The 11,632-nt window shown below is 32.9% G+C and overlaps 1 protein-coding gene and 1 pseudogene across 1 annotated transcript; one reads left to right on the forward strand and one right to left on the reverse strand.

The window, feature by feature from the left end:
• The first annotated feature begins 5,322 nt into the window (after positions 1 to 5,322).
• Positions 5,323 to 8,315, forward strand: LOC120178786 (annotated as a pseudogene).
• Positions 8,316 to 9,862: 1,547 nt separating this feature from the next.
• LOC120178163 (non-specific lipid transfer protein GPI-anchored 31-like) lies at positions 9,863 to 10,911 on the reverse strand. The gene is made up of 3 exons (XM_039184105.1): positions 10,432 to 10,911; positions 10,278 to 10,304; positions 9,863 to 10,020 (listed from the first exon to the last, which is right to left on the reverse strand). The coding sequence occupies exons 1-3, from the start codon at positions 10,793 to 10,795 to the stop codon at positions 9,863 to 9,865; spliced, it is 549 nt and encodes a 182-aa protein (XP_039040036.1). The 5' UTR covers positions 10,796 to 10,911.
• Between the last annotated feature and the right edge of the window lie 721 nt (positions 10,912 to 11,632).

The following is an 11,632-nucleotide window of genomic DNA, read 5'->3' on the forward strand; positions in this document are numbered from 1 at the left end:
TTTCTATGAGTTAATGTTCGCAAGTTTAAAGGATGGATTCAAGTATCTTGTGATAAGTAGAGAATTAATTGAAAATGCAATCAGAGAAGGAAACTTACAAGTCACATCCAAAAGCTCACCTGATCAAAAGGCAAAAGTTGATGATGTAAATGAATGTCACATCCAGAGTCCCCACAACTGCAAAAGAGAAAGAATAATTAGTGGTTTGGACCAACCAAAGAAAATTTCACGATCAAGAAATACTTTGAAGGTATTCCAAACTTCTATCTCAGATCTGTACCCACATTTGATTGAAGGTTAATACATCACACCAAGGCCAACGAAAGTGTCACCAAACTCTTCTGCTCATAGCTATGATAAGGATAATGTTTGTGATTTCCATTCAGGGGTATCTGGGCATTCTACAGGAAATTGTAGACCACTGTTAAAGGAGATAAAAATTCTTGTTGACAATGGGACATTGGCACAAGAATTGGTGGAACAATGTATGACAAACTCAAGTGGGTCATCAAAGCATGATTAAGTCAATTGTCATCACATTGGATGAATAATGAGGCATTGGAAGTTGTTATCTACGACTATTGTATCTTTTAATTTGTAGCATCTTGTTTGAATATGTTTTTGTTCATTTTTTGCATTTTGTAATAAAAATGTGCTACTTTTAAGATTATGAGCATTGAATCAATTTTGTAATCTTGAAATTCTTTGAGTATCATTAGATTAAAAGCTCTTTACGATTAGAGTTATACATCTTTGACAAAAGTATCAAGATTAAATACCAAGAAAAAAGGACCCTGACCTTACCTCAGAAGAAAGGCATCCCCCCGAATATTACCTTTCCACAAATATGAGAGAGCTTTCTCCAATGTAAGGAATTAGACAAAATGTTTGGCTTTGATATTTAGAAGCATACAACGTGGGGCATCTTTTGTGGCATTGCAAAGCTAGCTATATTACTTTTCTATTGATGAGGTTCGACGATGAAACTTTGACAAATTTAGTCTAAAGTTAGCTGCTGGTGAATTGAAATATGGTAATGAGACTTTCTGACTTTCACCTAACAAGTAGACTATAACAAGTTCTCTGTAAAAGTAAAACTAAATCTTAAATTTTGTAAAGAAAATGACATCAACTTTAAAAAAAATAGTTATTGCATCAACCAAGAAGAAGAATACCGTTGGCAGATGAAATCAAAGCAATGATTTATTCGATAGCCAATTTTCGAATGAAGAACGTCACACACACACCATATATCTAGAGGCATTAAGTTTCTTATTATATGAACTTAAATATTTCACTTATAAAAGAATGTTATACATAGATGATGGTAGAATTTTATACTAAAGATTGAATTTTTAAAAATAAATTTATAAAATTTTAAGGATAAAAAATTATTATAAGAAAAGACAAATAAAAAATAACTAAATTATACGAGAATTTTAAATTTTCAGAATACTATAAGAAATTGTATTTTTAGTGACACTAAGAATGGTAACTAAAAGTATCAAATTTAGTCACTTAATGTCATAGTGAATTTTTTTGATTCGTCACTTGTTGTCACTAATAACTTTATCACTATTATATTAGAGACAACTTTAATGAATTATGTCACAATTACTTAAGTTTTTTGTGACTACGTTTTTTGACACATAAAAATTAATAATTGTGACAAATATTTAGACACTAATATTATCTTTATTATTGACAAATATTTTATCACAACTACATAATTAAATTAATTAATTGAAAAATTTATTATGTTATCAATAGTATATATTACATTTTTAGTTATATCCATCTTCTTTATGAACATTGCAATTATTTGTCATCAGTTATATGTTCCTTAATGATAGATGATGTGACGTCTCCACATCTTTATTTTTTGTATAACCATCACCATCAATATTTAATTTATTAATCGAATAATCTGAATCGGATATTACATTGGTGAGGGCAAAACACTCAACCTAATTTGTTTAAGGGATTTCGTATCTCATCTAATAAGAGATCTAGGATCCTTAAATTATAGTTTATAAAATAAAGGGTAAACTATATCATTGACCACTTAACTATTTAGCTATTTTACTTTTATCATTGATCTTTCAATTTTGTCAACAAGACCACCAAACTATTTAAATGATGTCAATCAAGCCACTTGTAATTAATATTTAACAGAAGTATTGACGTGGTAGTTAACAAAATTGGTATAATTTTACATTTGGTCCTCCATGCTTATACATTCTATCAATTTGGTCCTAAATTTAATTTAATTTAATAAATTTAATCCACCAATTAGATGGTGACATAAGTCACCATTAGAGATATCTTTAACCCATCAACTAACCCTTATTTAATTTTCAATTTCTTCTTTTAACTTTAGCTTGAGTTTTTTTTATATAGAAAGTCTATAGTTTTATTAAAAATAGAAAATATACATTATTATAATGAAGATTTACGAGCATAACCGTAAACGCAAACTAAATTATAATTAAAACATTTTACTATAACTATTAACACAAAAACTAGTCACCTAGATCATGCAATGACCATAAAAGTAAAAGGTTAAAAAAACCTAACCAATTCTTGAATAAAAATAAAGATCCGAACAAATTTGACTGCATTAGCAAATGAACCACAAAAGGGGATGAAATTACTGAAAGGCCACCGACAAATCGAAAATCAGAGTCAAGTGACGTGAGAAAACTATCTACGAGCGCAAAACGTATATCCAACTCAATATGATAGTCCAAAGCAAGGAAGATTAGCATGATAACAAATAAACATCATCTTGATCAATTGTGGCGATGTTAAATCCAAACTTGAGAAAAAGATAAACGAAAACAACGACAAAAAACTGTAAGCTATCAAAAGGCAGAGAAAAACGTATCACAAAGGCATAGATAAATGTATCATAGAGACAGAGAACATGTCAGAACGACATAATTATTCTTATTAAAAAATTTAAAAAATATGGAAAAAATATAACCAGCCGGCGGCAACCAACATCAAAATCGGTATCATCTCCAGTTAAACAAAATTAAAGAAGAAAAAATTAGATTAATCAATAAAATTGGCACAAGTCGTAAAGAAGAAAAAAAAGAAAGGAAGAGAGAGGAGGAAGAAATCGGCTATGGTTTTTTTTATTGTATAGTATCTAAATATTTTAACTTAGCTTGAGCTTACATGCCTTGAAAGTTGGAAATGATACAAGTTAATATTCATAGATTTAGAGATACTAAATTACACAATTAATATACCTTTAAAATATATTTAAAATTAATAAAATTATTCAAGAGAACCCGTCTAATCATAAATAATATATATTGTAGATTGTATGTAAGATTTAATTCAGATTGTTTACACCATGATCATTGGGATTAACTATGATTGAAAATAAAAATACATATATATTAAAATTTCTTATTGAGATTATTTCATGGGTCAATCCTTTCTTAGTTTGGTGAATAACGCTTTGAAAGCATTAAACATTTTCATTTTTTTCATCTGTTAATTTTGCATGCTTCTCTAATTATTCATCAAAACTACAGAGATTTATTAAGAAATGTAAAGAAGAAATAAAGGAAAGAAAGTTCAACTCAATATCTCTCTCTTTTTGTCTCAGATTCAACGAATATAGACTTAGTTTGATCTTCAATTAATCTCCTCTTTCTATTTTCCCTCATGATCTCTCCACTGAGACATTAGTATATTATACAGTTGAAACCCAGAAAACAATATATGATGATGATGATGATGATGATATGCAAGTTTTGTGGATTTTAAGTTAAACTACTTTCTTGAACTCTTCATTTGACTTTGCCGCTTGTACATATTTATTTGTTTTAATTATTTCTGGGTTTCTGATGTGTGGGTTGGCAACTTTGCATGATGATTTCACTACGGATGGTGGTTGTGTGCTGAATCAGAACTGAACAAGAACAATATCTTTAATTTGGCTGATTTTTTTTTTTTTTTGAATTGTGGGGTTGTAGTTGGCTAGATGCTTTCATTCGAGGTCATGCTCCAGAGTTCATACGATGACGAAAGAACAATAAGATTCTCGTTTTATGATTGTTTTTTTTTTGGAAAGCTTACTAGAAACCCAGTTTTACTTTCTTACCTGTTTGATAAAATTACAGTAGAAAAGAAGTATTTGTTTATTAAACATGTGCACTTCAGGATGGACCAAAATGGCGGACTGATTCCGTCATATTCTAAAAATTTTAAATTCACATATATTTTAAATATTTTTTATTGATAATTTGTTTTTGTCATCTTTCCTCCTAAAGTTTTATAATTTCACTCTACACGTAAAATCATGTGTCCGTTCGACTGTTCACATCTACTTCGTTGTGTTTTTTATCAGTTCTTTTACTTGTTTGATGATATATGCAGAAAGAACTGCTTGTTGCTTCAAACATGGATTATATTCTTGAATCTCTTTAACTATATCATTATCGAGAAGATGTTCGATATAATTGTAAGACATAATATTACACCAAAAGAGAATATAGATTCGAGTATTAGAGATAACATTAGAAGAGACAATATCAAACCTTAAAAAACTAGTCTTTGATAGAACAGAAAATGTACATGGAATGTATAATGAACAGTATCATTCTTTAAACTAGGAAAATTCTTGATAAAGTATATGTGTCACATCCTCATGAGTTCTTGAAAAAGGATGGTGGAGAAGAGAATAGAAATTGCCTGTGATTTTCTTTTACTTGTTCAAATCTGAAATTAAATATCCACCACTATCATTTAAAACCTCCTTTTTTTTCTCCTTTTTTCTGTAGCAGAAGACATAATGTTGGCTATATGACTCTAGGCCTTACCAACTGAGTACCAATTCACAAAGTCAACACTAACAATGGATAGTTTATGTTGATATATACATGTAACTAATGATCCCTTTAAAACAATACTAAAAACAAATTGTTTAGTTCCACGTGTTCATGGGATTTAGCCTCATTTACATTCAACTTGTGGGGGTTTATGGATGTAGAATGGCTTTAGAGTTAGGTTCATTGTTTTGCAACTTCTGAGAAATCCCTTTCTAAAGTTAAACAGTTGACTAATATTGCTCTCCTTGCACTTGTATAAATGGGGAACTCCGCCTCTCTTTTTTTAACGATTGCAGGCACTCTTTAGACCTTCTTTGCCTCTCTTCTTCTGTTATATGGTCATCAATTAGCTGCATTGTTCAATATACAAGCCCTTTTAAGTTAGTATATTTACTGAGTCTTTGGTTTCAAATGCATTTTCTTTTCTGGTTTTCGTACGACAACTTGTTCAAATCATGTTCATGTAGGTCATATAATGAGTAAGCGTGTCCCCGACGAGCCTGGCAACATGGAGATGGATGTTATTAGTGTTTCTTCATCACGTCGTGGCTCGGAGAATTCGACATATGTTCACAAGGTGGGAAAGCCTCCTAAGAAGACCCTGCTGACAGAAATTGGATGCATTGTGAAGGAAACTTTCTTCTCCAACGATCCTTTAAGCAATTTCAAGGATCAACCGAGGTCTAGAAAGTTTGTGCTAGGCTTACAGGCAATGTTTCCTATTCTTGAATGGGGAAGGCAGTATAGCCTTTCTAAATTCAAAGATGACTTCATTGCGGGACTTACTATTGCAAGTCTTTGCATTCCGCAGGTAAAAACAATGTTTTCGATAATGTAATTGAAGTTTCTGTTTTTTTGCCTTTTGTTTCTGGTATCTTTTAATTTACACCAGGACATTGGATATGCAAAGCTCGCCTATCTGCCTCCCCAATATGGTTTATGTAAGCATCTTTCTACATGATAAGGTTCGTTTTAATGGTGGAAGCGTGGGGGAATTGTACTGATTTTCCTATTGCATTGCAGATAGTAGCTTCGTTCCTCCTCTTATTTACGCAGTCATGGGAAGCTCACGGGATATCGCCATTGAACCGGTGGCTGTGGTGTCTCTCTTGCTTGGTACTCTCCTGCAGAACGAGATTTACCGGCGCCTAGCATTCACAGCTACATTCTTTGTTGGTGTCACTCAAGCCACACTTGGAGTTTTCAGGTAGTAATTAAAGCCTGTGTCTTATGAGGAAACTCCGGTCATATATCATATGTGCTAAATGGTTGGTGTGATTGATTTAAGGCTGGGGTTCTTGATAGACTTCCTATCTCACGCTGCCATTGTTGGCTTCATGGCTGGTGCTGCTGTTACCATTTCCCTTCAACAACTTAAAGGCCTGCTCGGAATAAAAAAAATTTACGAAGAAAACTGATATCGTCTCCGTCATGCGCTCGGTTTTCCATGCAGGTGGAATTGGCAAACTATACTAATAGGACTGTCCTTCCTTGCCTTCATTTTGGTTGCCAAATACATTGTAAGATCATTATCCTTCCTTTCATCCTTTATGTACAAAGTCTGTTAATGTGATCTAATGATGCTGCATAAAACTAAGCAGGGAAAAAAGAAGTATTTTGGGTGCCAGCAATTGCACCAATGATCTCTATCGTCCTCTCCACCTTTTTCGTGTACATCACACGAGCCGACAAGCACGGTGTTCAGATTGTATTTACAACCCTTTCTTCTGTTTGATTATCTCCAAGCTTTGAACAAAGGAAAAGTAACGAAGATTCATTTTTCACAATGTTTTCTTCAGGTAAAACATATCAGGAGAGGTATCAACCCAATATCTGTGGATGAAATATTTTTCTCTGAAGAATATCTTGCCAAAGGTTTCAGGATCGGTGTTCTATCCGGTATGATAGCGCTAACGGTATCCGAATCCGACCCCTTATTCCTTTGATTTGTCTCAAGGAGATGAGGTTCTAATCACTATGTCTTTTATAATCTAGTAAGCTGTAGCAATTGGAAGAATTAGCTCCCATGAAGGACTACCAGTTGGATGGAAACAAAGAAATGGTAGCATTAGGGACGATGAATATCTTCGGTTCGATGACATCTTGTTACGTGGCCACAGGTGCGAAAATAGAAAGGCGGCCCATCCCTACCTCTTCTCTGTTTATAAAATGATTCCGATATTCATCATCTAAAATACTCTGTGCAGGAGGCTTCCATAGTACGGCAGTAAACTACAAGGCCGGGTGCCATACGGCAGTATCTAATATAGTGATGTCTGGTGTTGTGCTACTAACATTGGAACTCATAACTCCATTATTCAAGTACACTGCAAATGCTATACTAGCTTCCATCGTTATATCTGCAGTGATTAACTTAATTGACATTGAAGCAATGACTCTGATATGGAAGATCGATAAATTTGACTTCGTTGCTTGTATGGGAGCCTTCTTTAGTGTAGTTTTCTCTTCGGTTGAGTTAGGCCTACTAATTGCGGTGAGGAATTCATGGAGATTGTTGCCACATATCCCAAGTGACAATCAATTTACCACATCAACCTAAATGATCCATTTCTTGTTGTAACAGGTTTCGATATCGTTCGCCAAAATCCTCTTACAAGTTACGAGACCTCGAACATCGGTTCTCGGAAAGCTTCCAAGGACGACGGTTTATAGGAACATCCACATATACCCTGATGCAGCAAAAGTTCCAGGCATCCTCATTGTTAGAGTTGATTCTGCAATTTACTTTTCCAACTCCAACTATATAAAAGAAAGGTTAGCTTTTCCACGTACATGAAGTACTAAAAGGAAGTGGACTCTGTCCAAATATACACATTCCTAAAGTTCAAGTTTCATGCAGGATTTTGAGATGGCTGATGGATGAAGAAGAGAGATTGAAAGAAAACTCCCAACCCAGAATTCAGTATCTGGTCGTCGAAATGTCACGTAAGCAATATTCGATTTTCGTTTCCGGTTCATCGATCGAGCTCATGACCGAAATAACTGTTTCTAATGAACTTTACATTGTTTGATCAGCTGTCACTGACATTAACACTAGTGGCATCCATGCCATGGAAGAGCTATTGAGAAGCCTTGAGAAGAGGGATGTTAAGGTAACCTAGTGTAAAAGAACCTCAAACGTTGAACTTGAATGAGAGTTGGGTTTATTATTTATGCAAAATACATTGTTTTGCAGCTTGTTTTAGCAAGTCCAGGGCCGGTTGTGGTGGACAAGCTCCATGTCTCGAAGTTTCATGAGATGATAGGGGAAGATAAGATCTTTCTCACTGTGGAAGACGCAGTAAAAACATGTGCTCCCAAAATGGATTTAGAACCATAAGTTGTTGTCAAACTAATTCTGGAGATTCAAGGCATGGTTCGATGCCGAAGAAGGTGGTCGTGAGGTAGCTTTGAATGTGAATAGTGAATAAAGATATAAATGGAGGGTGATTCAACAAAGTTCAAGTAAAAGTGTAAAGTGAAGTTAATCTACTAGATGACATTTTGAAATTTTCTTATATGTCCTCTATGTCAAACTAATTCTGGAGATTCAAGGCATGGTTCGATGCCGAAGAAGGTGGTCGTGAGGTAGCTTTGAATGTGAATAGTGAATAAAGATATAAATGGAGGGTGATTCAACAAAGTTCAAGTAAAAGTGTAAAGTGAAGTTAATCTACTAGATGACATTTTGAAATTTTCTTATATGTCCTCTATGTTTTCCTCTTAATTGAAGTCAAAGCCTATTTCTTTTCAAGACTTCTTTACCTTTAGATATCAAGATATACTTAATTTTACAAATATGTTAAATTAAAATATTAAATAAATAAAATCGAACACATCAAATCAAATTACTTTAGTAGTTAAAAAGATTATTATTCTTTCTAGAAATCCCAAGTTCAAGCAGCTACGCCTGCAAGTCTTCCTCTTTCCCTTTGATTTTGGTTTAACCGACAACGACACTAATCTTAATGTTTGTTGTCGACCACAGGTTGATTAATAATTCTCTTGTTTTTTTTCATACTGTCATTTATTTTCTTTTTTCTTGAGGCTTTTTTTAATTTTTAAATAAGAATTTTGATCATTGTGACATGTTTTTCTATGTTCTTGTAACACGCGTTTTCATTTCTCGTGACACGATCCTCATGACTTTTGGTACGTTCTTCGCATACATTTGCAGTCGTTTTGGTGTTCGCATAAAAACTATCACGACATTTATTTTTTTATTAGATTGTCAATGGTCACGTATAATCATATCTTCTCTTTAGTAAAATGTTATTTGCTGATATAATTAAAATTGGGTAGTTAAGCAACCTATCAGATAGCTTGGTTTGCTCACTACTCCCATATCACTTCGTAAAGTGTCTCATTCGACAGAGACAACGTTTTTTTTATGAAAGTTACTAGGTTCTTTTGATGTTGGTCATCATTCTCAATATAATATATATATATAGTATCTTTAGGTTTACTATTTTTGGTTTTATATGAATATTTTGATGACTATTGTCACCTTTCATGACTTTTATAAATGAAATTCAATTATCATGATTCAAAAAAGTTATAATATGATAATTGATATTATTATTATTATTATTAGGATTATATCACATATAATTAGCTAAATATATTACTTTTTATTTAAATATCTAATGTATTTTTCTGATCAAAGTATTCAAAATTAACATCTAAATGCACAAATTAAGTGATATCGATAATTAGAAGAATTAACATATTTTTCATTTGAATTCTTAAAAATTGACTTGTACTATTAATTTAAAAATATTAACGGTACCTGAATAAGCGAAATTCCCTAATTTAGTACCTATTTATATTGAAGTACCTAGATAAAAATAATAATATACTTAAAGTATAGATAAATCGTAAGAAAACAGAGATAAAAATGGGTAAATTATTATCTGTTGTATAAAGTTCAAAGATAGTTTCTATTAACCCACCAAAGGGAGACCTACATAATCACCAGAGCTAAACATCAACCTAGTCTCTCACTCACCCAGAAATTAAACTAACATAACCATGAGGAGCCCTACAACAAGAGAACCCATTGGAACAGAGAGCACCGGTGAGCCTGCTTTACTAGGAGCCGGTATCGGCGCTGCCTCGCTCGCTCCCCCTGGTCCGGTTGTTGGTGCACCTGCTGTCGGTGATAGTTGCACACCTACAAATTTAGCCGCCAACTTTTAAAAATAAGTTTAGTTGTCATCTTAGGTTGATATTTGTGATTTAGTTTTCGGTTTGCAATTTTGAATATGAAATAATTTGATCCGTCGACATCGAAAATGTTAAAGTTATTTTGAGAAAACTATCATAAATTTTTTTAATGATAAACAACCCTTCAATTTCAACCCTGTAAATTGGGTGCATGGATTATTTTTGAATTGAATCATTTAAGTTTTTAGATTTATGGGAACATACCTGGCGCAGCAGCAGGTACAATAGATACTGCCAAAAAACAAAGATGAAAACGATTATTTTTTAATTTTTTTCCAGAATAAAAAAGGAAAATAACCAAATTTTCCATCAAAATATGGGTTTAGAAAAAAAGGGAAGAAAGTGAATCGTCACTCACATGCGCATTTAGGGGCGGAAGAAACGGTGATACTGCAAACAGCGGGCAAGGTGGAAGCCCTAGTGAGATTCAGAGAAACACCGAGCGAAGCACTGCTCTTAAACGCCTCGCACAAGCAATCGGCGTCGGTTTCAATCACAGTCTTCAAGCCAGTACAGCACGTCCCTTCCGGTTTCGACACGTGACTCCCGCTCGAAACAAAGGACAAGCAATCCGCCATGTTGAGGATCAAAGACGAACAGTCCCCGGAGGAGGAAGAGGGCGACGGTGCCGCCGCCGCCGAATGATGGTTGTGGGCGGCGTCAACGGCCCAAACGGAGAGAATGGAAAGGGTGAGCGTGAGAGAGTATTTGGATAGTACCATTGCTCGGAGAGGAGAAAACAGGGGTTTCAGTGTTTGGTGGAAGGGGATGAAACAGTGAGGTTCTTGGTGGAAGTCAAAAGAAAAAACAAAGGGAAATGGGGAAATTTCGTTAGTAAATGAGAGAATTAAGTGGGGATTCGACGAGTGAATGAAAAACCGAGAGGGTTGCCCTACTCAAATATATAACATTAATTTGGACTTTTTACAAAAATGACACTATTTTTTTTATAGTAAACGATGAATGCAACATATTATACGTTCGAATGGCGGTCAACCATTTATTAATAAATGTTTAAATATCTTTGTAGACGTCGATACTTGAATTTAAAATCTCTAAAGATAATAACTCCATCTTTAATCACTAAAGTCGTTTGATTCATGTCATTCTAAAAAAAAAGAGTAAATTCTCAAATTAATATTAATTTTGAATTACTTTTTTAAATTTATAAATATTTAAATTTATTATTAAATTAATATCCATTCTAAATTAATCTCCATTTTAAGGTGATATTTAATAAAAATAAATGTTTTAAAAATATAAACATAGAGATTTTAATTTATTAAAATTTTTATTTAAAATTAATTATTATTTTTTAATAATATTATATCTAATGTTTATACCATTTTTTTAAACATATGATATATTATAGTTACACCAATACTTATCGATATATTGTTAATTGAATTGTAAAATAATTTAAATTTTGAGGTATTAGATTCAAGTCTATTGTTTTTGTTTTATTTGATCAAGATTTATTATAATATTTTAAATTATTAATTTATGCTTAATTTTAATATAATTTAAGTTCAATCGCCAAAAGGCTCCTATAAATTGAC

Source organism: Hibiscus syriacus, unplaced genomic scaffold (genome assembly GCF_006381635.1).
Source record: "Hibiscus syriacus cultivar Baekdansim isolate YM2019G1 unplaced genomic scaffold, ASM638163v2 tig00003507_pilon, whole genome shotgun sequence".
Taxonomy (NCBI): Eukaryota; Viridiplantae; Streptophyta; class Magnoliopsida; order Malvales; family Malvaceae; genus Hibiscus; species Hibiscus syriacus.